The 23418-nt window shown below is 47.1% G+C and overlaps 1 protein-coding gene across 16 annotated transcripts in view; it reads right to left on the reverse strand.

Moving 5' to 3' along the window:
- The window catches only part of Ppip5k1 (diphosphoinositol pentakisphosphate kinase 1), a 44948-nt gene extending 22239 nt beyond the window's left edge, over positions 1 to 22709 (reverse strand). For 10 of the 16 annotated variants that reach the window (XM_052183394.1, XM_052183393.1, XM_052183392.1 and 7 more), the window contains exons 1-25: positions 22654 to 22709; positions 18102 to 18198; positions 17659 to 17833; positions 17144 to 17339; positions 16624 to 16714; positions 16332 to 16417; positions 15859 to 16013; positions 15659 to 15760; positions 14704 to 14865; positions 14486 to 14607; positions 10866 to 10967; positions 10531 to 10617; positions 10357 to 10432; positions 10147 to 10256; positions 9970 to 10052; positions 9244 to 9375; positions 8929 to 9050; positions 8504 to 8686; positions 5891 to 6032; positions 5518 to 5741; positions 5154 to 5281; positions 4808 to 4922; positions 4498 to 4605; positions 1821 to 1934; positions 1518 to 1682 (exon numbers count right to left, since the gene is read on the reverse strand). In XM_052183394.1, coding sequence (XP_052039354.1) covers positions 1518 to 1682; positions 1821 to 1934; positions 4498 to 4605; positions 4808 to 4922; positions 5154 to 5281; positions 5518 to 5741; positions 5891 to 6032; positions 8504 to 8686; positions 8929 to 9050; positions 9244 to 9375; positions 9970 to 10052; positions 10147 to 10256; positions 10357 to 10432; positions 10531 to 10617; positions 10866 to 10967; positions 14486 to 14607; positions 14704 to 14865; positions 15659 to 15760; positions 15859 to 16013; positions 16332 to 16417; positions 16624 to 16714; positions 17144 to 17339; positions 17659 to 17805 — 2952 coding nt within the window. In that variant the 5' untranslated portion in view covers positions 17806 to 17833; positions 18102 to 18198; positions 22654 to 22709. Of the gene's footprint in view, positions 1 to 1517; positions 1683 to 1820; positions 1935 to 4497; positions 4606 to 4807; positions 4923 to 5153; positions 5282 to 5517; positions 5742 to 5890; positions 6033 to 8503; positions 8687 to 8928; positions 9051 to 9243; positions 9376 to 9969; positions 10053 to 10146; positions 10257 to 10356; positions 10433 to 10530; positions 10618 to 10865; positions 10968 to 14485; positions 14608 to 14703; positions 14866 to 15658; positions 15761 to 15858; positions 16014 to 16331; positions 16418 to 16623; positions 16715 to 17143; positions 17340 to 17658; positions 17834 to 18101; positions 18199 to 22388; positions 22419 to 22653 lie in introns of those variants that run through there. The other 6 variants (XM_052183391.1, XM_052183388.1, XM_052183384.1 and 3 more) reach the window with 3 other exon arrangements.
- Positions 22710 to 23418: the final 709 nt, after the last annotated feature.

The raw sequence follows: 23418 nt of genomic DNA on the forward strand, positions 1-23418 counted from the left end.
GAAAGGATGACACAGAGTTTTCCTTTGTTTATGTCCACGGTGTTAACATAAGATGACAGACAAAGGGACAACCCTAGACAAACAATTACATATCACCCTGTCCATTTGATGTACTGCACATGGGTGACAGCAAGTTCAGAGAACTGAATAACAAGCTATACCTGCACCTCAGAGAGAAACTAAGGCACATATCACCTAAAGAAACTACACGTTCACAGTATCAATCCCAACCTACAATAACCAGAAATAAAGGATAGTTACTTTAATCATCTATAAGTTAGACACTACTTATACTGTACAGATGGAGAAACACATGATGCTTGAGAAGCTACCTGGACAAGACTCTAGATAAGAAATAGTGGGGCGGTGGTGGCACATGCCTTTAATCCCAGCACTTGGGAGGCAGAGGCAGGCAAATTTCTGAGTTCGAGGCTAGCCTAGTCTACAGAGTAAATTCCAGGACAGCCAGGGTGACATAGAGAAACCCTGTCTCAAAAAAACAAAAACAAAAACAAAAACAAACAAACAACCCCCCCCCAAAAACCAAACCAAAACCAAACCAAAACAAAAAGAATCAGAAAATAAATAGTGGTGGTTTCTCCAAAATCTGAAATTTAAATCTTTGCATTAACATACAAAAGCTTATTATAGATTCTTTTCCCTAAAACAGAAAACCAGTTCCCATAGGACAGAAGCTGTAAAGAGCCAGGTGAACGGACCCACGAGTCCAGAGCAGCATCCAAATCAGGCAAAGTCTCTGAGACAGGAGTAAGTCATGGTGTCAAAAGGAATGTCACTGAGGAAACTAAAGAAAGCATCACTGAGCCAGAGGAGATGGTGTTACCAAGAAAGATGAAACAAAACCTATGGGCAGTAAAGAGATGCAATGGTATCAACACAAGTTCTGTCCTTTGGATTAGAAAACCAGAAGTAGGATTTGGAGAAAAGTCTAAAAATAGAAAAACAGAATAGGCAGATAAACTTCCTCATTAGGAGAGACATAGAACTCTAGACGATCAATTGCCCTTCTGACGTGTCACTACATATGAGTCTAGTGGCAGTAAAGTGCCAGAAACCTTCTCATGCCTGGGACAAATGGAAGGAAAGTGCCTGGCCTCTAATATCAATCTCATGGTTACTATAGTTACTTTAATCATCTATAAGGTAGACACTACTCATACTGTACAGATGGAGAAACACATGATGCTCAAGAAGCTACCTGGACAAGGCCATACAGTTTCTGGGTATCAAGCAATGATGTCAGCCACACTTCATACTGTCTGTACTTTATCTTAAAATCCTTTTCTCATAGGTACCACTCACTGGCAATTCTTTATCACAAGTAGTAACCAGCTTAAAGAAGTTCTACTGGGAACCAGCTATGGAAGAAGTTATATTAGGCAAACATAAAAGCACTCCTAGGGGATTCTGTTTTGGGTCTCAGGAAGATTGAGAAGAAATATGGCTGTTCTCCTGTGAGCATTTGTCCCCTATCGTGGTCTTGTCCATGTCATTACCTCCATGGAGCCAGCTTTTCGATTCCGAATGAGGGGTGATCTCCTCGGGAGGCCAGTGCCCTCCACAGGTTGGGGTGAGGTCTGCAGTGCCCGATCTGGCTCATCTGCCGTCTTCCCAGGGCACAGGTTCTCTATGCTGCCTGGATCTGCTTTCATCTCCTCATTCTGTTTAACAAATGAAGAGGCATTGATGATTTCTGTCTTCCAGATATCAAATCCTCAACTGTTTTAAGCCACCCTGGATTTCTTTCTAGTTTCCCACCACCTGGTCCCTATAGTCCTAAATCCCAGCCTCCAACCCACCTCAGAAGAGGCTGGACGGAATCCACAGCCAGCTGGGGCACTGCCTTCCTCAACTCCTTTCACTCCAGGGCTGAAATGTAGCTCCACATGGAACCGCTCCTCTGACAAGGGGTCCTATAAGGCATCACCATATGAAGGGTAATTGGAAGAATCTGGGTGTGGTGACAGAAGATGAGGTGGGGGCAACAGAGAGGAACTCAAAAGGATACAACCTTACAAGGACTGAGGTTTCAGAGTGTTGTCCTCAGTCTGTGGCTGATCTTTTACAGTAGCTCGTGCCTCACCTCCAATTCTACGATCCTTCCCTTCCATCTCTCCCAATAACAGTTAGCTATGGTACACACAGCAGAACTTTAGAGATGTCTTTGCTAAGACTGACACAGAAGGCATGTGTGTATATGCATATGTACACACACACACACACACACACACACACACACACACACACATTAGAGATGCCAGCAGAAACAAGACTCATAAAACACTGTCCCACATTCCATACTCTTCCAGATCCCACAGCTGAGTTCTAGGTTATTGCTCTTGTTCAGCATCATCCCTGACCATGGATTCTGTCCCAGCAGATGCTCTGAGATGCTCCAGATGCTCTGAGTCCCAGCAGGCCCCTTCTAGATGCTGAGTCCCAGCAGACCTCTTCTAGATGCTCTGTGTCCCAGCAGGCCCCTTCTAGATGCTCTGAGTCCCAGCAGGCCCCTTCTAGATGCTCTGTGTCCCAGCAGGCCCCTTCTAGAAGCTCTGAGTCCCAGCAGGCCCCTTCTAGATGCTTGAGTCCCAGCAGGTCCCTTCTAGAAGCTCTGAGTCCCAGCAGGCCCCTTCTAGATGCTCTGAGTCCCAGCAGGCCCCTTCTAGATGCTCTGAGTCCCAGCAGGCCCCTTCTAGATGCTCTGAGTCCCAGCAGGCCCCTTCTAGATGCTCTGAGTCCCAGCAGGCCCCTTCTAGATGCTCTGAGTCCCAGCAGGCCCCTTCTAGAAGCTCTGAGTCCCAGCAGGCCCCTTCTAGATGCTGAGTCCCAGCAGGTCCCTTCTAGATGCTCTGAGTCCCAGCAAGTCCCTTCTAGATGCTTGGAGTCCCAGCAGGCCCCTTCTAGAAGCTGAGTCCCAGCAGGCCCCTTCTAGAAGCTGAGTCCCAGCAGGCCCCTTCTAGAAGCTGAGTCCCAGCAGGCCCCTTCTAGATGCTCTGAGTCCCAGTAGGCCCCTTCTAGAAGCTGAGTCCCAGCAGGTCCCTTCTAGATGCTCTGAGTCCCAGTAGGCCCCTTCTAGATGCTCTGAGTCCCAGCAGGCCCCTTCTAGAAGCTCTGAGTCCCAGCAGGCCCCTTCTAGAAGCTCTGAGTCCCAGCAGGCCCCTTCTAGAAGCTCTGAGTCCCAGCAGGCCCCTTCTAGAAGCTCTGAGTCCCAGCAGGCCCCTTCTAGAAGCTCTGAGTCCCAGCAGGCCCCTTCTAGAAGCTCTGAGTCCCAGCAGGCCCCTTCTAGAAGCTCTGAGTCCCAGCAGGCCCTTTCTAGAAGCTCTGAGTTCCAGCAGGCCCCTTCTAGAAGCTCTGAGTCCCAGCAGGCCCCTTCTAGAAGCTCTGAGTCCCAGCAGGACCCTTCTAGATGCTCTGAGTCCCAGCAGGCCCCTTCTAGATTCTCTGAGTCCCAGTAGGTCCCTTCTAGATGCTCTGAGTCCCAGCAGGCCCCTTCTAGAAGCTCTGAGTCCCAGCAGGTCCCTTCTAGATGCTCTGGGTCCCAGCAGGCCCCTTCTAGAAGCTCTGAGTTCCAGCAGGCCCCTTCTAGAAGCTCTGAGTCCCAGCAGGCCCCTTCTAGAAGCTCTGAGTCCCAGCAGGACCCTTCTAGATGCTCTGAGTCCCAGCAGGCCCCTTCTAGATTCTCTGAGTCCCAGTAGGTCCCTTCTAGATGCTCTGAGTCCCAGCAGGCCCCTTCTAGAAGCTCTGAGTCCCAGCAGGTCCCTTCTAGATGCTCTGGGTCCCAGCAGGCCCCTTCTAGATGCTCTGAGTCCCAGCAGGTCCCTTCTAGATGCTCTGAGTCTCAGCAGGCCCCTTCTAGATGCTCTGTGCCATGTGGCACCTACACACTGAATCTAGCTGGAGTCTATAAATTCCTATTTTGTTGCTTTGGTTTTTGAAACAGGGTATCTCTGTTTATCCCTGGCTGTCTTAGAACTCACTCTGTAGACCAGGCTAGCCTTGAACTCAGACATCTGCCTGCCTTTGCCTCCTAAGTGCTGGGATTAAAAGCATATGCTACCACTATTCAACACAAATTCTTTATTTTAAGATGATAACCAAACTTATTGCACTGCAAAGAGAGCAACAGATATGCAGTAGAAGAAAAATGACTGCCCACGGTTCATAAATATCTAAGAATAAATAACTTTTTGTGGGCCAAATCTTTTTGTGGGGTATCTCAGCAAGTAAAGGTGTTTGTCATTACGATTAGTTGTATGAGTTCGATCCCAAGGAACCAGGCAGTGAAGAAGAGAGTCAACTCCTGCAAGTTGTTCTCTGATCTCTATACATACTTAGTAGCATGTGCGTGCCTGCACACACCTGCATGCACGCACATACACACACATGCACACACACTAAATGTTTAAAAAAAAAAGTTGCTTTTCAATGGAAGTAGAAAGAAGGGCCGTTTCCTCACCCCACCCGCTTGCTCCTCACCCGAGTGTTGTCCTCATAAAGCATGATAACAATCTGGGTCATGTAGTTGAGCTCTGAGATGGCACTAAGATAAGCCAAAGCTCGCTGCCACTGTGCATCCTGGGTCTCCTACCAAACACAAACAAAAGTAAGCCAGGCCCAAGGACAAGTCAGAGGAGTGGGCGGGGAATGGAGGAGAAAGACAAAAGTTCCCAAGAGAAAAGATCACAGGAAAGACAGCCCATGATTGCTAGAGAAAATCTAACAAACAAAACTTACATGCAAATAGACAAACAAACCACTCGCATGTCTAAAGAAGGAGGATGCTTACATCAAGAAGTCCCCCATAGCGGAAGACACTGAGTAGGGAGTGAACGTGACTCTCACTGGTGAAATAGAGCCGGGTTCTAACATGGCGGCCTGGGGAGAGAACTCCACGAGAGTACCTGATGTGGAAGGTGAACCAGACAGTCAGATAACCCTCTCCCTGCCTTCTGAAAACTCCTTCCTCCCACCCAAAGACTTCTCTCTTCTCCATCTCAGATCCTTTCTTCTCCTTGCCTCCCCCACCTATCTCAGCTTTGACCCCACCTCCCCAGGGCTCCCTACGAGTCCTCCCATCTTCCTGCCCTCCCTCCTGCCTCCTCCCAGCCTCCCTTCCTCCCGCCCTCCCTCACAGGGGATGCAGCTTGTTGACAGACTCATCCTCGTGAGTTCTCTGAAGGTCAAGTAGGATTTTCCGCAGCAGTGGAAGACAGAAGCCCACAGCAATCTCCACTTTCTCCTCTCTACTGATCCCATACTCCTATGGGTCACAGGAATGAGAAGCTTGGTGACACCTATTGCCTTCAGGTCTGGAGTGCCTCCTGTCTGTCACATCCCCTCCAGAAGCTTCCTCAGTCAGTCTTGATATCCACCCAGAGCCAGACAAGCCCTGGGAACTCTTAGGCACTCAGCTCCTTCTCCAAGCTTCCTTTCTAGTTTTTTCTTTCCTTTCCTCTCATTATTCCCACCACACTAGATCCCTTATACAAGACACACCTGGGGAATGACCACATCGGCCAGAGCTTTTGAAAGACGTAGCAACTCGGCTGTGCCTTGAAGTCCCAGACTCCCATTGTGTTGTACATCATACTTGACACAGTCATAGATATCCGGGATCTTACTGATATCATAGCGCCCGCTCTTTTGTCGAAAGTCACGCTCTAGTTTGCTCCAACGCTGTAGCATTAGCTCCAGTGTCTCACTGTGGTAGAGCTGCAGGTCTGAGAAGGCACACAGTAAAAAAAGAGCTGGATTTGACTTCCAACAAAAGACCCCAACAACTCTGGTGTAGAACCAGAGGGATCGGAATGCGTGAGAATTGTGTCCACACCTAAGACTTAAGAGGGCAATCAGTAGTATTCATACCAACCTACAGAGCTGGGGTCCTGCATCCGTTCTCGAATCTGGTGGGTAAGGTTTTCAATCAGGGCAAATACCTGATCACAGACTTTCACAGGATTCTGGATTACAGACATGGAGTTGAGCAGAGAAGTACTTCCAGTTGGAGCCAGCTGTGAGGGACACAGTTAACAAGCATGGGCTCAGTGGCAATCCTCAGACTTTGGCTTAGTACAAAGAAACTGGCTGCAATGCGGACCAGCCCGCTGGCTCATTTCAGAGGGCTCCTATGTTCCCAGGCACCCCGGCAGCTCCAGGACTTCAGATGGAGAGACTGCTCAGACAAGCAATCATCTAGAGAGACCCGTCTTTAAGTTTCTGAGTCTAGAGAAATTGAAGCATACTTGTACTTTACTAGGAGAGGATAACATATGCTTGGGAATGCTGGGAAATGAAGGTGACTCCAGATTCCTTACAATCTCTGTAGAATGTTCTGATGAGAAACAGAGAAGGCTGCCTTGCTGTGACTTATAGCATAGCTGCTGCTGCTGCTAACCTGATTCCAGCTCAAGGGTGTGGGGATTTTTTTTGTTTGTTCATTTTGTTTTTGAGACAAGATCTCACTATGTAGTCTTGACTGGCCTGGAACTTACTATGTTGAAGGCTGGCCTCAAATTCACAGAGATCTACCCTGCCTCTGACTCAAGTGCACAAGCACATGTATATATACACTTAATAACAGGAATAAAATATTAAAACAAGGGCTGGAGAGATGGTTCAGTGACTAAGAGCACTGCCTGCTCCTCCAGAGGTTCTGAGTTCAAATCCCAGCAACCACATGGAGGCTCACAACCATCTGTAATGAGATCTGATGCCCTCTTCTGTCTTATAGGCATACATGCAGATACAGAGAGAGCACTTGTACACATACAATAAGTAAATAAATCCTTTAAAAATATTAAAAGAGAATAGAAATGGAGAAGGAGAAAGAAGATTGTATACGTAATAATGAGTTCTAGCTAAGGCCACACAAGTTTCATTCTTACTAGCAAAAGGAAGCATAGAGAAAGGGAGAGCTGCCCTGGATTTTTTATTTAAAAGTCAATACTATCTGGGCAACTGCCCCTTAGTAAGTCACTCAAGAACCTATCCAAGGGACAGAGAGGTAAGTCCACTGTTAAGAATGTTCCTGCTTTTCTAGAGAGCCTGAGTTTGGTCTTCAGTACCTACACGGCAGCTCACAACTGTCTGTAAATCCAGTTTCAGGGAATCTGGCGTCCTCTTCTGACCATTATGAGCACTGCATAAATGTGGTCCGCATACATACATGCAGGCAACTCATTTACACAAAAATTTATACACACTTAAAAAAGTGTATATAAAAAAAAAGATTTGTTTTGAATCTATCAAAATGAAGTGTGGGAAGTAAAAGCCACTACCCTATCAAGTACAGCCTAGATACCCAGGACAAAAGAAGGCTTCACGGGCACGGCAATGAGGCTCTGTGATCATCACTATAGGCAGCGTGGACCACACTACTGAGCAACCAGAGGCTCCTACATCATCCTGAGAGGGTTGCCTAAGTTCTTCAGAACCTACACTTCCTCCTCTGTAAAGATGGGAGAGGGGTAGGGCAGTTCTCACAGTTCCCCAGGCAGATTAAAGGAGGTCATTAATTCTTTATCTCTCTCCCTCTCTATGAAACACGGTTGGCCATGTGACTGCTTCACCAGTATAAAATGATATGCATGTATAGTGCTAATTCTGGGCAGGAGAGTCACTGTAAGTTCAAGACCAATCTGGGCTCTGTAGCAATATCTTGCTTCAAAAAAGAAAGAAGAAAAAGAAGAGGAGGAAGAGGAAGAGAAGGAGGAGGAAGAGAAGGAGGAAGAGGAAGAAAAGGAGAGATAGAAAAGCTGCTTTGGGTAAATCCTAAGCTTCACCTTGGAAAATTGAGATAGACATATCAAATGAACAAACAACCTTTGAAGAGAATGGGCCCTGAAATGGTAGAGAGAATATGAAGAAGAGAGCCAGCCACCTCAGAGAGCAGTCAAGCCTGCAGACTATTGTAGCCCCAGTCAACACTGGACCAGAACTTTAGAAAAGCCTCACTAAGGCCAGCTGAGCCCAAGACTGAGAGGCAATAAACTGGTTGTTCTAGGTCGTAATCCCAGAGGAAGTTTTTACATCGATCACTGAAACATTCCTTCAATCCCAAAACCCAAGGTCAGCTGTTTCAGAACTAAGTATTTTTTTTTAAGATTATAAGATGTAAAACAGTGCATAAGCCACATGACATATGATACCTCTAGCAAGGCCTAGGGCACACTCAAAATACATTAATATTTATGTAATAAAATGTATGATATTTACACTGAGTATGATAAATAAGGTTTCTAAATAGTCTTGTGATAGGTTACTGCCAAATGAACTTGGATGCCAAACTTATAAAATACTTTTCATTTTTGAATTTGTAGATAATGAAAACTTGATGTGAATTTACCCCAAAGGGTTGCTGTGAGGATTAAACAAAATACTATACATAAATACCCTAAAAGAGTGGCGTATAGTAGGTACTATTATTTAGAATTTTAGGAATTGGGCTGCAATGTAGTTGGGGCACGGAGAGGAGGAGAGTGACCTGGTCATAGTCCTCAGGGCCAAAGGGTGCATCCTGCTGCAAAATGTGGTGCAGCCGAGCCTTGACGCGGTGCTGGCAGCTGCTCAGGGAGTCCCCATCGCTGTCCAGCAGGCCATTCATGTTGGCACTCTTCACCATTTGCACCAAAATGGGTGTAAGCTCCCCTTCTAGAGCTAGGAGGCCCTGGAAGGGAAGCACAGGTCTGTTAGCTCCTCTTCCTGCAGCCGTCCCAGCCTAGAGAGCCGCAGACCCGGAGTGGAGAGCTGGCCGGAAGAGGCCGACCCACCATTCTCAGGAGGACAGAATGGGGATGGAAACAAGTCTCTCTGAACTAGCGTACCAGCACTTTACATTTCCCATGTAGCCTCCCATCTCTGTTTCTCTACCTACAGACACTGGGGCCATGGAAGAACTGTAGGGTTTACCTTTGCAAATGCAGCAGCAGTCATCTGGACACGACCCTCGTCAGAGGCGTAGATCTTGAGGTCATGACGGAAAGTGCTATGGAGCCGAAGCAGCCCACATCCGGGGAAGCCAGCATAGTCACCTGGAGCACAGGAGGATTCCACGCGTGGACTGTTACAAATATCAGTTCCCCTTTGGTACCCTCATGGCAGTTACTCCCTCAACTGCACCCCACCCCTGCCTCAACTGCACCCCACCCCTGCCCCGTCGCAGCCCCTCCCCCATCCCACTCTATCTTATCCCAGCCTTGCTGGGTTTCGCTCTCCAAGACCTACCCTGGCCTCCAGGATACATGCAACGGAAAGCTCGCCCCAGCTCCTCGGCCTGAACACGGCCATCAGGTGTCAGCTCTCCACCCCACTTCAGCACCAGTAAGAGAGATGGTGCCAGTGGCTCTCTCTGCAGATCTGAGGGAAGGAGGCTCAGTGAGTAAGCCTTCTCTAAGGAGAATGGTGGGAACACACAAACATTCCGGCTTCAGACAAGAACATGGGTAAGTGCAGAGACTACCCATGAGATCAAGAATAAAAGATCTGAACCCCAGCTATGGGGACAATTGCCTGTAATCCTAGCTCTTAGGAGACTAAGGCAGGAGGACTGCTGGGAATTTGAGGACAGCCTGGGTTACATAGCAAGATTCTATCCTTAAAAAAAACAAAACAAAAAACAAACAAACAAACAAAAACAAAAAACAAAACAAAAAAAAAAACCTGGTGAGATAGCTCAGATGTCAAGGCATTGCCACCAAGCTTAACCCACAAGCTCCATCTCCAGGACAACATAGAAGAAAGAAAGAACTGACCCTCCTCACACACACACTGCTCAGTGGCATCCGTGTCCCATCCCACCCCTGAATAAACAAATGTGATTTAAAAAATTTAAAGAGAAAAGGATGAGGAGGAGTGCGGAGAAAAGGAGAGGAAGAAGAGGAGAGAGAGGAGGAGGAGGGAGGGGATGAGGAGGAAGAGCTCGACGGTGATGACGGCTGAACGAGTGCTCACCTTGTGCCTCGTTCGACGCTTTCACTCCGTGGGGGTAGTAGGTCAACTGCACCTTCCGATTAATACCTGAGAAGTGGCCATACCTGTAGGGAGCAGCCGCAGGTTACTCTCTGCCCGGTACCTCAGCTCACGTTAGGTGGCCGCCGCTACTACAACCCCTCTGCGGTCCCCTCTCACATCTCCAGCACGGACTTCAGCTGCTCAAGCTTTCCAGTCTTCTCCTCAATCTCAGCTCCTGGTTCCTTCTCCAGCTCAGCCAACAGCAGCCTTGTAATGTCCAGCACCTCCTAGAGGAGACCGCAGGGGGTGTCGTAGGGTCACCCCTCATCAATCCTATACCTTCTCTTTCTTCTTACACTAGGGCTTCTGACCAGAGCTCCACCTTACCTGGAGCTGCTCCGGCCGCTTAAGTTTTAATTTTCCCGTCTTATATCCACCATGTTTTTCAAATAGAGCAAAAAACCTGAAGAAGTAAACAGAGAAATAAGCCCTTCTGGGCAGTGTGCTCCACCCATTTTCTCTCCAAATAACTCTCCATCTGAACTGGGACATCCTCCCTACCTCGGGTGTGTCACCTCCATCTTCATCTTCTGCTTTGGGGTTCTGTCTCCGTGACGGATGATTGCAATAACACAACGGAGTTCCATCCTAAGATCAGGAGTGTCAGAGCCACTCTCCCACCCCAAACCCCAACCTACCTCCTAGCGTCACATTCTACCTGAGACATCAGAGAACTGAGGAACAGGGATCTGAGGCGAGATGCAGTAATGGAGTTAAAGGACCTTAACCAAAGCTCTAGGCTCTACTGCTTACAGCCAAGGGCACGAAAGAACTGGCCTGGCTTAAAGGAATCCCAAATTTTATGCAGGTCACTATGTATTTTAACTTTTGCTTACATCGTGCCGGATGTGGTAGGGACAATGGGAATGTCCTCGGCTTCTGTGGGGATGGACCATGGTATCTGGAACTGGGGGGCAAGCTCCCGCATAATTGTATTCCTAGAAGACAGAACATCACATGGTTGAATGGAATAAGTGAACACGGGCTGGAGGGATGGCTCAGTCGTTAAGAGCACTGGATGTTCTTCTGGAGGACATAGGTCCAATTCCACACAGCAGCTCACAACTGTCTGTAATTCCAGAAGCTCTCTCTCTCTCTCTCTCTCTCTCTCTCTCTCACACACACACACACACACACACACACACACACACACACACACACAATTGTGCACCAAAAGGTATAAATATAAATCCTGAAACATCCAAACAAATACTCCATTTAAGGCAGAAATAAATGCATAGCAATAAGCAAGTTAACCTCGGTACTAGACAGAGATTTCAACTTTATTCTTTTTCTTTTCTTTATTTTTGTTTTCAGACAGGATCTCATGTAGCTCAGACTGGCCTCTACCTTGCTGGGCTAGCCTTGAACTCTTGAGTCTCCTAATTCTACCTCCTACAACCCCAGTGCTGGGATTATAGACATGCACAGCCAGGCCCAACTCTCATATTCTTTTACCTTTCTTTCTTTTTATCTTACTTTATGAGTGTTTCGCCTCCATCAATGCCTAGGACCCACAGAGCTCCAAAGAGGGCATCTGATCCCCTAGGACTGGAATTGTGGGTGGTTGTGAACCACCATTGGGTCCTGGGAGCCAAAGCCAGGTCCTCCGCAGAGCAACAGTGCTCCTGGCTGCTGAGTCTTCTCTCTAGACCTTCTTTTGTTTTTCTAATACATGGTGGAAAAAATGTTTCTTGGAAACAATCTCACTATGTATCCATGGCTGTGTTGAACTTATTATGTAGAATAGGCTGTTTGAACTCCAAGAGATCTGCCTGCCTTTGCCTCCCTAGAGGTGGGATTATAGGTGTGTGCTACCATAACCAGACTGAATTTTTTTTAATAATTAACTTTGTGCATGCATGTGTGTGTGTGTGTGTGATGTATATGTGTGGGCTTAAGTGTGTGTGATGTGTATCTGTGATCGTGTGTGTGTGTGGTGTGTAGTTTGTGTATGTGTGGGTATGAGTGTGTGTAATGTGTATATATGGTGCATATGTGTGGGCCTGTGTGTGGCATGTATGGGACACGTGTGCATGGGCATGGGTGGTCAGGGGACAACTTTCCGTGTCAGTCCTCTCCTTCAGCTTTTCCATGGCTCCAGGACTGTATTTGGGTCAGCAGGCCTACGTGCCACCTGGTCCACATCTCCACCTCTCACATACTCTTTCAGACAGTCTCACTATGTAGCACCAGCTGGCCTGGAGCTCAGAGATCTCCTACCTCTGCTGCTAAAATGCATGGGCCATCACACCCAACCTTCACACACTTTTTATTTTTCTTTAAGATTTATTTATTTTATGTATGTGAGTACACTGTCGCTGTTTTCAGACATGCCAGAAGGGGGCACTGGGACATTGCAGATGGTTGTGAGCCACCATGTGGTTGATGGGAATTGAACTCAGGACCTCTGGAAGAACAGTCAGTGCTCTTAACCCCTGAGCCATCTCTTCAGCCCCCTCACGTATTCTTAATAGTATATTGTTTTTACATGTAGCCCAGGCTAGCCTCAAACTCACTATGTAGCAGTTGACCTTAAACTTCTATTTTGCGCATGTACAAGTGTGTACACCAATCTATGTGTGCTGCTGGTGGCAAGAGGTCAAAGTCAGGTGTCTTCTTTGGTCACTCTGTACCTCATGTTTTAAAACAAGGTCTCTCATTGGTTGACCTGGGGCTCAGCAACCGTCTAGACTGGTGGGACGGTGAGCCCCCTGGATCGTCTCGTCTTTGTCTCCTTGTGCTGGAACTCCAGGCTGCTCCCAACTTTCTCAGGAGTGCTGGGGTCTGTGCTTGGGTCTCCATGCTCACACAGCAAGCACGTCACTGACTGAGCCATGTTCTCAACCTTGAACTTAAATCTCTAATTCCTCCCCTGCCCCACACCACCTTCACCTTCCAAATGCTGGGACTCAAGTATGGACTACCACTGCTTTTGTGAGGGGCTGGGGATTGAGCAAGTGTTCTACTGAGCTATATCTTGAGCTTTTTTTCAGACAGGATCTTGCATAAGCCTGCCTCAGACTTGAAGCTCTCCTGTCTCAGTCTCCTGAATGCTGGAATTATATGTGTGTACAACCACAGCCTATTTTTGTTTTGTTTTAAGACAGGGTCTCACTCTGTAGCCTAAGCTAGCCTTAAACTTGTGGCAACCATTCTACTTTAGCCTTAGCCTCGCAAGTGCTTAGCCTCAGGTGTGCACAATCATACCTCTTTTTCTGTTTGCTTTGTCTTAGGTTGGTTGGTTGTTGTTTTAGTTTTTTGTTTGTTTGTTTGTTTTAAAGATTCTATTTATATGAGTACACTGTAGCTGTCTTCAGACACATCAGAAGAGGGCATCAGATCCCATTAGAGATGGTTGTGAGCCACCATGTGGTTGCTGGAAATTGAATTCAGGACCTCTGAAAGAGCTGTCAGTGCACTCACTATGTAGACCACGCTGGCCTGGAGCTCACAGAGATCCACCTGCCTCTGCCTCCAGAGTGCTGGGATTAAAGGCATGTTCCACCACACCCAGCCCAACTCTTAATAGTATGAGGTTTTCTTTCCTTTTTTCATTAATTATTATGTGCCTAAATATACATGATATGTATGTAGGTACATCTATTATGCACATGTGTGGAGGTCAGAAGACACATGTGTGGAGGTCAGAAGACACATGCGTGGAGCTGGTTTTTTTCCTTCCATCTTGACACAGGTTCCAGGAGTCAGTTCACACAGCTAAATGGGTATAGCATGCACTGTATCCTCTAAGCCATCTTGCCGGCCCTTAAGTGAATTTTTTTTTTTTTTGCCTTCTTTCCTTCCTTTCTTTTTTGATATCGCTCTGATTGGCCTGGGATTTATGATGTGGATCAGGCAGACCTGGAATTCACGGAGATCCACTTGCCTCTGGCTCCCAAGAGCAGGGATTAAAGGTGTGTGCCACCACATCTAGCCTAATAGTATATTTCTTAAGCTAGACAGTGCTTGGCTAGAACTACCATATCTGTGGATGTTTACTATAGCGATCATTTCTTATTTTTAGAATGGTTTAGGTATTGCAGACTATTTCAAAAGCAAAGTCATAGAATTATCACAGTCAGTAAACTAAATATAGTTATTTACACATGGGAAAGAAAGGCAATCTGCTATAGCCAGCACTGTTACAGTGGCCATCTCTGAGGAATGCAGTGCTGAGGGAGCAACGGGCTGAGGCATCCTGTCTCCTCCTTCTTCTTTTTTGACTTCAGAATCATTTTAAAAATATTTAAAATAAAGCAAAAGCTTTCTGTATTTATTTATATATAGTCTTATATATTACAGGATAGCTTCAAACTTACCATATGGCTGAGGATGACCCTCAATTTCTCATTTTCCTGCTTCCACTTCCCAAGTGTTGGGACAACAGGCACAGCTCATACAGAGAAAGCTACTGAATCCTATACCCCACGCTCTCGACCTCTAGGTCTCTTACCCCAGAATCTTGGCACAATCATCATAGTACTTCATCGAGTTCTTGACAAAGCTAAAGCCATTGACATCACACACAAAAGAATGACCATTGGCACGAAGAAGGTCAAATCCACAAACTGTTTGCTGCAAAAGCAAAAAGGCAAGAAGAGTCAGAGGTAGCTCTCAGACCCTGTTTCTATTCCTTTCTTTCATCCCACAGCCCTATGAGCCCAATCTTACCTTAAAAGCTACACAGACTTTCCTGGCCACCAGCTTTTCCATGGCGGTCAACATGACTGGATATCGAACCTCTTTCCCCTCACTGTCTCGTTCAACCTTCCCATCCAAAGCCGGAGACTTTCTAGCTTCGGCATGGGCATAATCTGGCCCCACTGTGTACACCTGCAGGTACATAGCACCACTGAGTATGCCCACAGCTCACCCTGTATATGAAAAGACAGTATGAGCACTAGGTCTGTAGACTAGTCCAGAGTCAAAAATGAAACTCTGTACAGCCAAGAGTAGTAGCACCCGCCTGTAATTTCAGCTCAGGAGGAAGAGGCAGGAGGTTCTTTGTGAGTTCAGTGGCAACCTGCTCTACACAGCAAGTTCTAGTCACCCAGAGCTACACAGTGAGACCCTGTCTTAAAACAAAAACAAAACAAACAAAACCCCTCTAAACAAAGAATGGGCCAGCAGCTAAAGGTGTGCGCTGACAAGCCTGACAACTGGAGTTTGAGCGCCAAGGTTCAGATGAAGGAGAGAAGTGACTCCCTCGAGTCACCCTCTGACTCTACATGCATGCTATGATGCACGCATACACACACACACACACACACACACACACACACACAAACAATAAATGTAATAAGACTTTTTTTAAAAAAAAAATATAGAGAGTGATATTTTTGGTACTGAGTCTTATTTCTCCTTAGGACTCTGGCTGTATTGTCTAGCCCTAATAAACCAATAATTTACCAACTTTATATGATTTACCATGGCACCTTGCTCTCGCTCTGAAAGTGAAAATGAGAACGTCTCTATCTCACTTGTTATCTTTACTTGAGTAGGAAAGTCAACTGAAATCGCGTTTTATTCTCAAAGATCCCATTCATGCACGCTTCCTTCTTCATGCACGCTTCCTTCACTCCACCCTGCCATTCCTGACATCTTAAATCTCTGCATCCACCGTAACCTTAACGTCCGTGCCATCTGTGGGCATGAACTCCTCATAGATGTACGATCCCGTCTTCCGGACACTGCTCTCGGGAGAATATACGCTGCTCCGGCTGCCGATCTTTAGGAGGAAAAGAAGGGGAACAATATTGCCTCCGTCTCCAGGCTTTATACACAGATTCCTTCTCCTTTCCCAACAGCCACATTCTGTTCTTCAACCTTACGAAAGAGGCGCTGGCTTCCTCCTCCAGCGGAGCTGGGGTAGTAGATGTAAACATTGTGGTCCTCTGCACTCACTGGCTTCTCCACAAAGGGCTTGGGAAAAACAGCTCCATTAACCTCCACCTGGTCTTCACCTTCTATCAGGTTGCACTCTGAAAGACGGGTGTGTGATCGTTCTCGGGGCCTAAGGTTGTAGAGTATCTCCAAATCCCATTTCCCTGGAGTTTTAATCTATATAGCCTTTAAATTTTTATGACCATGTCCTATAACAGATATGCCGAAGCTTATATATGGTATTCAGATAATGATAATATCTATATAACAGTTCAAAGGCTGTCTAAAGACCCACAACTCTTACAATCCAATAGTCAAAGGCCCACACAGATATGTATACAGATGTTTAAAGGACAAATACTGGGATATATCATGAATATCAAGCAGAGAACGATTAGACACAGTCAGGTACTCACCCTCAGGACAGGCGGGGTCACGGTTGAGGACAGCGTATCGTGGCAGATCAATACCCTCCTCCTGTAGGATCCGGTACACCTCCCTCCTGTCATCCCCAAATAAATTAGCCAGGTAGGAAGAGTAGGGCTGACTAAGGGGAGAGGCTAGGGATTTTATTTGCACAGGGAACCAGAACTCAATAGGATATGATACAAAAAATGAAACAAAATGACTCTGCTCATCCCAGAGTGGGCCCCCTAAAATGGGCATTTCAGGCCCCACCCCACCCCTTTGGTCCATAGGAAGCTATACCTATCTTGGATGTAATACTGCATGGCCAGATCATTGATAAGGAAGGGGTTTCGAAGCTTGGAGTAAGCAACAGCTTTGTCGAGAGGAAAGCCTGTAATGGAGGGGAAAAATGGAGACACCAAAGAAAGTGAGAGGCGGGGAGGCGTGGGGAGTGGCAGGAGAGACTGACCTATCAGAGCCAGAAGCTGCCGCTGAGCTCCTTCACATACCCAGCCTCGCACTTATTGGCCCAGCTCAAGTCTGGGACATTCATTAGGAAAAATGAATCCAAGTACATGGAGGAGTCTCCCAGAGATCCACATCTAACCTGGATCTAAGGGCCCTGGAGTCAGTCGCCCTGTGAGGCTGGAGTCGCCCTGTGAGGCTGGAGTATGGGCCTTAAGCCACACTCAGCAAACCCTGAAACAGGAGGCCAACTCCTCTCCACTGCTCTCTTGTGTGTTGAGGGGCTGACAGGCTTCTAGCAATGGCATAGCAAGAGTTCCATGCCCACTGCCACTCATCCTTCCCAGACCCTAACCTTTGGAGTGGAAAGAGATGAGACAGTGGCAGGACGGCCAGTTCTCCACAGGTTCATTTAGAATCACGTCTTCTCCCAGGATGACAACGGTCAGGTAGTCAAATCTGCAGAGTCGCTCTAGGATTTGGGTCATTGGCTTGGACTTGGATTTCTTGGTCATGGCACAGATGCCAACAATAATTTGAGGTTCTGGAGGCTACAGAAAAGAAGTACTATCAAGAACTCCTGATTCTTACCCATGTCACCTCCACATCTTTCAAGGGCAGTTTCTTGTCAGGACTTTGGACCTAAGGGATAAAGGATGACCACCACAGAAGAAACACTGTAGGAAAAGTACTTCAAAAAAAGTGGTGACCATCAGACAAAAGAAGGAGGGGCATTTGAACAGGGCTTTCAGAGTGGCGACCCACCAATCTCTACTGCCCCTCCCCAAGGCAGGATAGAACCTGCTTATAAAAGGGAGTCTTGTCAACAGGGGCCCCAATACCAAGCTATGTCCCTTTGCCTAGACTTACCACCTCATCCTCCTCGTCCTCAAGGAGTTCACTGTCACTCTCTTCTGTCTTCATGCCTATTCCACAGGTGCCCAAGCCCTCATCTCCAGCTCCGAGGAAGAAGTGGGCTGTAGTGCTCTCGTCCTCATTGGCCGTCAAGGACCACATCCCCACCGGAACACCCACTCATCCCGCTCTGCAGAAGAGGGGCCCATATCAGCATAGAATCCAAGCAAGCACCCTTACAGTGGGCAGGGATGGGGTACAGGGGTCTAGACACTGAGAGGAGACTACAAGGGTCTGGGGAGAACAGAAACAAAGCCATGGAAAGGACCAATAAGAAAGGAAACTACGTGGCATGTCAGGACTAAAGAGGAGTAAGAGGGAAGCAAGGGCTCCTTTCCTCCCCTGTTTACCCCACCCCGGCCAAGAACTGGTAAGAGGATCAGCAGCTTAAGCCTTACAGTGCTGGCATGCCACGGATTCTGCCAACAGGAAACAATGTTAACTCCAGGCAGCAAGGAGAAGAGGCACTTCTTCAAGGAAGGCTACTGTCGATTCCTACCAAGAGAAGGTTAGACTGACATTGACTTCAAACCCGGATCCATCCCACAATCTTCCCAGCTCCCTCCACCCCCACAGCACCGCTAGAACCAAGGGGTCAACTCAAGAGCAGAGGAGGGCAACAACTCAGGAGCTTCTGCCTTTAAACTCCATCGTCATTATCACATGGTATTAATTTGACAAACATTTATTGAGGACACCCTCCTCTTTAAGCATTGTATCAGAACATTAATATCTGTGTATCCCTTTCTCCTTCACTCCAACACCATAAAAGTCAGATGTCCACATTCAGAAAATCAGTTCAAGGAAGGAAGTCTGGTGCTGGCTGGGGGTTGAGATAACTACCCACACTTCAGTTTTCATCCATTCTCAAACTGAAATCTCAGTGGTCCACCCACTGTCCTCTAGAACTTCAGAACCAATGCTGGTCTAGGACAGAGTCCTCCATAGCAGCAGCCACATTGGATAAAAGCCCTACTTAAGGTCACATGGTAAGACGGTTTTATGAATTTGGATCAGAAAAAGCAGGCAGTTCCACTTCTGCACACATACACCTAGAGTTTTAATGGAAACTCTAGTGACTTTGATGTACCAGAAAGACATCTGTCAGGAGACATTTCTGGTTATTAGACAGGAATGGTGCTATATTGGTATCTCATGAGCAGACAGGAATGCCACAAGAATTCTAAAATGTATATTCTATCTCAGGATCTATCCAGTCCAAACTGTTAGCATCACCATGGGGGATAGACTGCCATACTCCCCTACACAGGCGGATGCACACGAGGACATTCTTCTCTTTTCTATGTCAAACTAAAAAAAAAAAGAAAGAAAGAAAGGAAAGGAGAAAGAAAGAAGGAAGGAAGGAAGGAAGGAAGGAAGGAAGGAAGGAAGGAAGGAAGGAAGGAAGGAAGGAAAAGAAAAGAAACCCCCCCCCCCAAAAAAAAACCCAGATGCAAGCTGGGCAGTGGTGGCATACACCTTTAGTCCCAGCACTTGGGAGGCAGAGGCAGAGGCAGACAGATTTCTGAGTTCAAGGCCAGCCTGGTCTACAGAGTGAGTTCCAGGACAGCCAGGGCTACACAGAGAAACCCTGTCTCAAAAACAAACAAACAAACAAACAAAAACAAACAAACAAAAACAACAACAAAAACCCAGATGCCATAAGGAAAAGAATGGGAAAATGTGATCCAGAATATAGAAAAACCCTGATACTAAATTTTAAAAATGAAAGAGAGCCAGCAAGATAGCTCAGTGGAGGGAGGCGCTTGCTGCCAAGCCTGACGGACCGAATGGTGGAGAGATCTCTACATGGTGGAGAGAGAACTGACTCCCACAGGTTGTCCTCTGACTTCCACAGTGTGCTGTGGGTCCACACACAGTCGTAGCAAACATGTAAGTTAGATACAACAGTTCCTAACTTCAAACTGCCAAGGATGTAACACAATTCATTTGTATAAACACCATGTGCTATTTATGACTGCAAAGGCAATTAGTACAAGTTTGTTGGTGGTTTTGTTGTTGTTTTTAAGCATTTGTTTTGCATGCACAGGTGTTCTATCTGTAAGTGTTTATGTACACATTTGTGTAGTGCCCATGTAGGCAGGAGAGCCCCATGTGCTGGGTACAGAACCCAGGTCCTTTGAAAGAACAAATAGTGCTCTTAATCACTAAAGCCATTTTTTCCAGGCCCCAGTTAGTAGCAGTTTAAAAGTAGACTAAATTCAAGCATGGTAACCTTTAGTCTCTGACAATGGGAGGCAAAAGCAGGGCTTTTGAGTACAGGGCTATCTGAGTAGAGGGCTAGCCTGGTCTAGTGAGTTCCAGGCTAGATAAAACTACACAGTGAGACCTGTCTGAAAAACAAAACAAAATAGAAATGGGGGGCTGAAGCAATGACTCGGTGGTTAAGAGCACTGACTGCTCTTCCAGAGGTCCTGAGTTCAACTCCCAGCAACCACATGGTGGCTCAGAACTATCTGTAATGGATCCGATGTCCTCTTCTGGTGTGTGTCTGAAGACAGTGACAGTGTACTCAGATACATTAAATACATAATTTTTTAAATGGGCTGAAAAGACCAAATTTGTAACCGTGGTTACCTTTGAAGAAGAGAGGATGGCAATGGGAATTTCTAGTGACACCTATGCAGCTTAACCTATAAACAAATGTCTACTTTCAAAGCTCAAAAACAATCTGAGGCAAAGACACACAAAGCTGATAGTTGCTAGTAGTGGACTGTAACAGGATGAGCAACTATTATTATTTCCCAAAAAGAAAAGGAGTCACTCAACAGACATTTTCCATATTCCACAGCAGTTCTCAGAAACACTGACAACTCTAATAAAGCCAAGAGCTCCTCGAGTAAATTAACTTACTGCAGGGTTATAAAGTCTTCGATAACTTCTGTTTTAATTTAAAATTCTTCCATGACCAAAGGGTCACGGCTTTGACTAGAATGTTGTAGATGACCTTTACATAGACCTCAGTCTTCATCATCTGATGCCGATTGCTCAACCACCACAAGACCAGAACATTCTTCTACCCGGCGTCTCCAGTTATGCACTGCAGTCTGCACACACGCACTCCTCCTGACTGACGAACCATTACTTCGAATTCCCTTTCAGTGACCTCACCGTGGCATTCCCAAAGATATCTCACAACTTCCCCACTTAGAACTTTGCCACACTCTTTGTCCTTTTCTAGAACAGGAGTCCTCCCCTTGTCTAAGATTCCTCACCCCGATGCCCTCTGAGTCTTCCCTGGTTGTATTGTTTTGTTTTTGGTTTTAAACAATATCCAGCCATATTTTTGGAATTGTTACAACTCTGTATTGGGAAATAACAGGATGGAGAAGTCTGTTCTCAAACATAGACTGAAGGAAGATGAAGGTCCAAATTCTAAGCTAACAGAGCAAAAATAGAAGCCTGACAGGAATAGCTATGGCGAGGCCAGGGTTTACATGGATGCACTTCTGGGAGAAGCTGGAGCTTTTGAGAAGATGTTCTCAAAACCACTTTCCTGTTTTCTGTGCTCTTTCCCCTTTATCTTCTCCCCAAACTTTGTTGCATAAGAATTCTACACTGGGCTAAAGGGCAGTCTTACTATGGAAGGAAGGGAAGGGCTGGGGGGTGGGGGTAACAAGGAGGCAATCTAGGGATCACTAATACATCAGACCTAGAGAAGGGTAACCCAGCAAGGGTGAACTGTAACTTCTTTAGCTCTTAGGATTGAGAGAACTTACATAGTTCTATACTTTTCTGGAATCAGCTTGCATTTGAGAGAGGCTCCAACAATAGTATATAAAACAATCACAGAAACTTCTCACACCACTACCAATATTAGTCTTTCCCACCTTCAAAAGTGAATCCCCGCCCCAAAGCCTGTGCACCTCATTTAATGGTTGTCTTGAGGCAAGGTCTCACTCTATAGCTCAGACTGACCTCAAACTTAGTCTCCAAGTGTTGGGATTTCAGGCATGAATCACCCTGCCTGCTTCCCACTTCCTTCCTACAGCAAGTTGTAATGTTCTGACATATTCCTTATTCTGACACGGGTCTGCTGCTTGTCCTATCAGGTCACTCATCCTACCTTCTCTCTCTCTAGTTTGTGAAAATGGCTCCTAACCTTACTCCCCACCCGGACTGCTGCACTAATCACTAATTAATCCAACGAATCCAGCCAATTTTCCCACTCAGTGACTCCCAGAAGTAAACAACACTTCAAACCTGCACATGAGTCATCACCCTTGTTAACACTTTTGTTTAAAGACAGAATCTATGTAGCTCAGGATAGCCTTGAACTCAGGATCCTCCTGCTGCAGGCTCCAGGGTACACTTGGTAGCATCTTTCCGTTAATGATGAACAGTTAATGATCTCCTATACCGCCCGAAGGCCGTTCCTTCCTCACACTAGCCTTCCTGGAGGTTCACCTCCTCTCCACAGTAACCCCAGCATTCGGCAGACCCTCTGCCCTGGCCAGCCAGTTCCTTCCCCTGCATCCAGCCCCGCTGGTCCTTCCTTCCCACGGCTTCTAGCGCACGACCCTCTACCTCGGCCCCCTCCCCTGCAATCCAGCCCCTCTCCTCCTCCCAGGGTCCCCAGCCCTGTCCCTGCAAGCCTTCCATCTTCCCAGATTCTCCTTATTACTCCCTCAGACCCCTCCACACCCGTCTGCTCTCCCACTGACCCCCTCGGCCGTCCTCTCTCTCGGCGCCGGGTCACGAATCCCGCCCTCCCATCCAGACTGCACTAGCTTCTGCCCGCCCCCGCCGTCCCCGCCTCGCTCTCCCTACGCTGACATCGAGGCCCCCAGGCTGCGCCTCCCTCCGAAGCCGTCCCCACCCGGGACTACCCACAGCCCCGAGCGCAGGCCGAGCCCCTCGCCGAGCCCACCCTCCCCGATACCGCCCCCAGCCCCAGCCACTCCCCCACCGCCCCCGGCCCGCACTCACCCGCCTCCCTCGGTTCGCGCAGCCGAACCTGCCGGCAGCGACACCTGACAGCGGCCCAATCAAAGCGCGACTTCTTTGCGGTCCCGCCAATCCGCAGAGGGCGCGCACAGGCAACAGTCAGGCTGCGTTGGCCGGAGCCTCGGAATGGAAGAGGGTGGCTCCTAGTGGCCGCCTGGGGGGAATGCAACCTGATGCTGCTCTGCCTCTCGATTTCCTACTGCGTTGCCAGTCCACAATCTTAGTCTCTTGAAAGGCTAACCAGCGAGACCATTGGAATGGAGACACAAGGAGAAGAGGCAAAGTTTGTGGCGTTGCACCGCCTTGAGGGGGAAAAAAACGAGTCTTTTTTTCCTGTAAAACAAAACAAGGTGTAATTAAAGATAGACATAAACTGAAAATATAAACCTAGCTGATAACTGGTAGGGATGCTGGAGACAAACACGTAGACAAATAGAGAAGCAGATAGGAAAAGTTTAGGGGAGGAATAAAGAGAGTAAATTGTGAAAGATACAAGAAAACGGTGGACAAGGACAACTGAGAAAACTGGTTTCTGTCTCCACACCCTACTCCTCTGTTCTCTAGCCTTGGAATGTGAAACACTGGGTTTGAATCCTGCTCATACCTTTGAAACCACATAGCCTTGGGAAAGTCACTTGACTTCCCAGAGCAACCACTGTGCTTATTTGTAAGGGCGGAACTAAATACCTCTTATACACCATGCTGCTGCTTGTGACAAAGTACTTGAGAAAATTTATGGGGAAAGAG

The sequence above is a fragment of the Apodemus sylvaticus genome, chromosome 5 (assembly GCF_947179515.1).
Source record: "Apodemus sylvaticus chromosome 5, mApoSyl1.1, whole genome shotgun sequence".
Lineage (NCBI taxonomy): Eukaryota > Metazoa > Chordata > Mammalia > Rodentia > Muridae > Apodemus > Apodemus sylvaticus.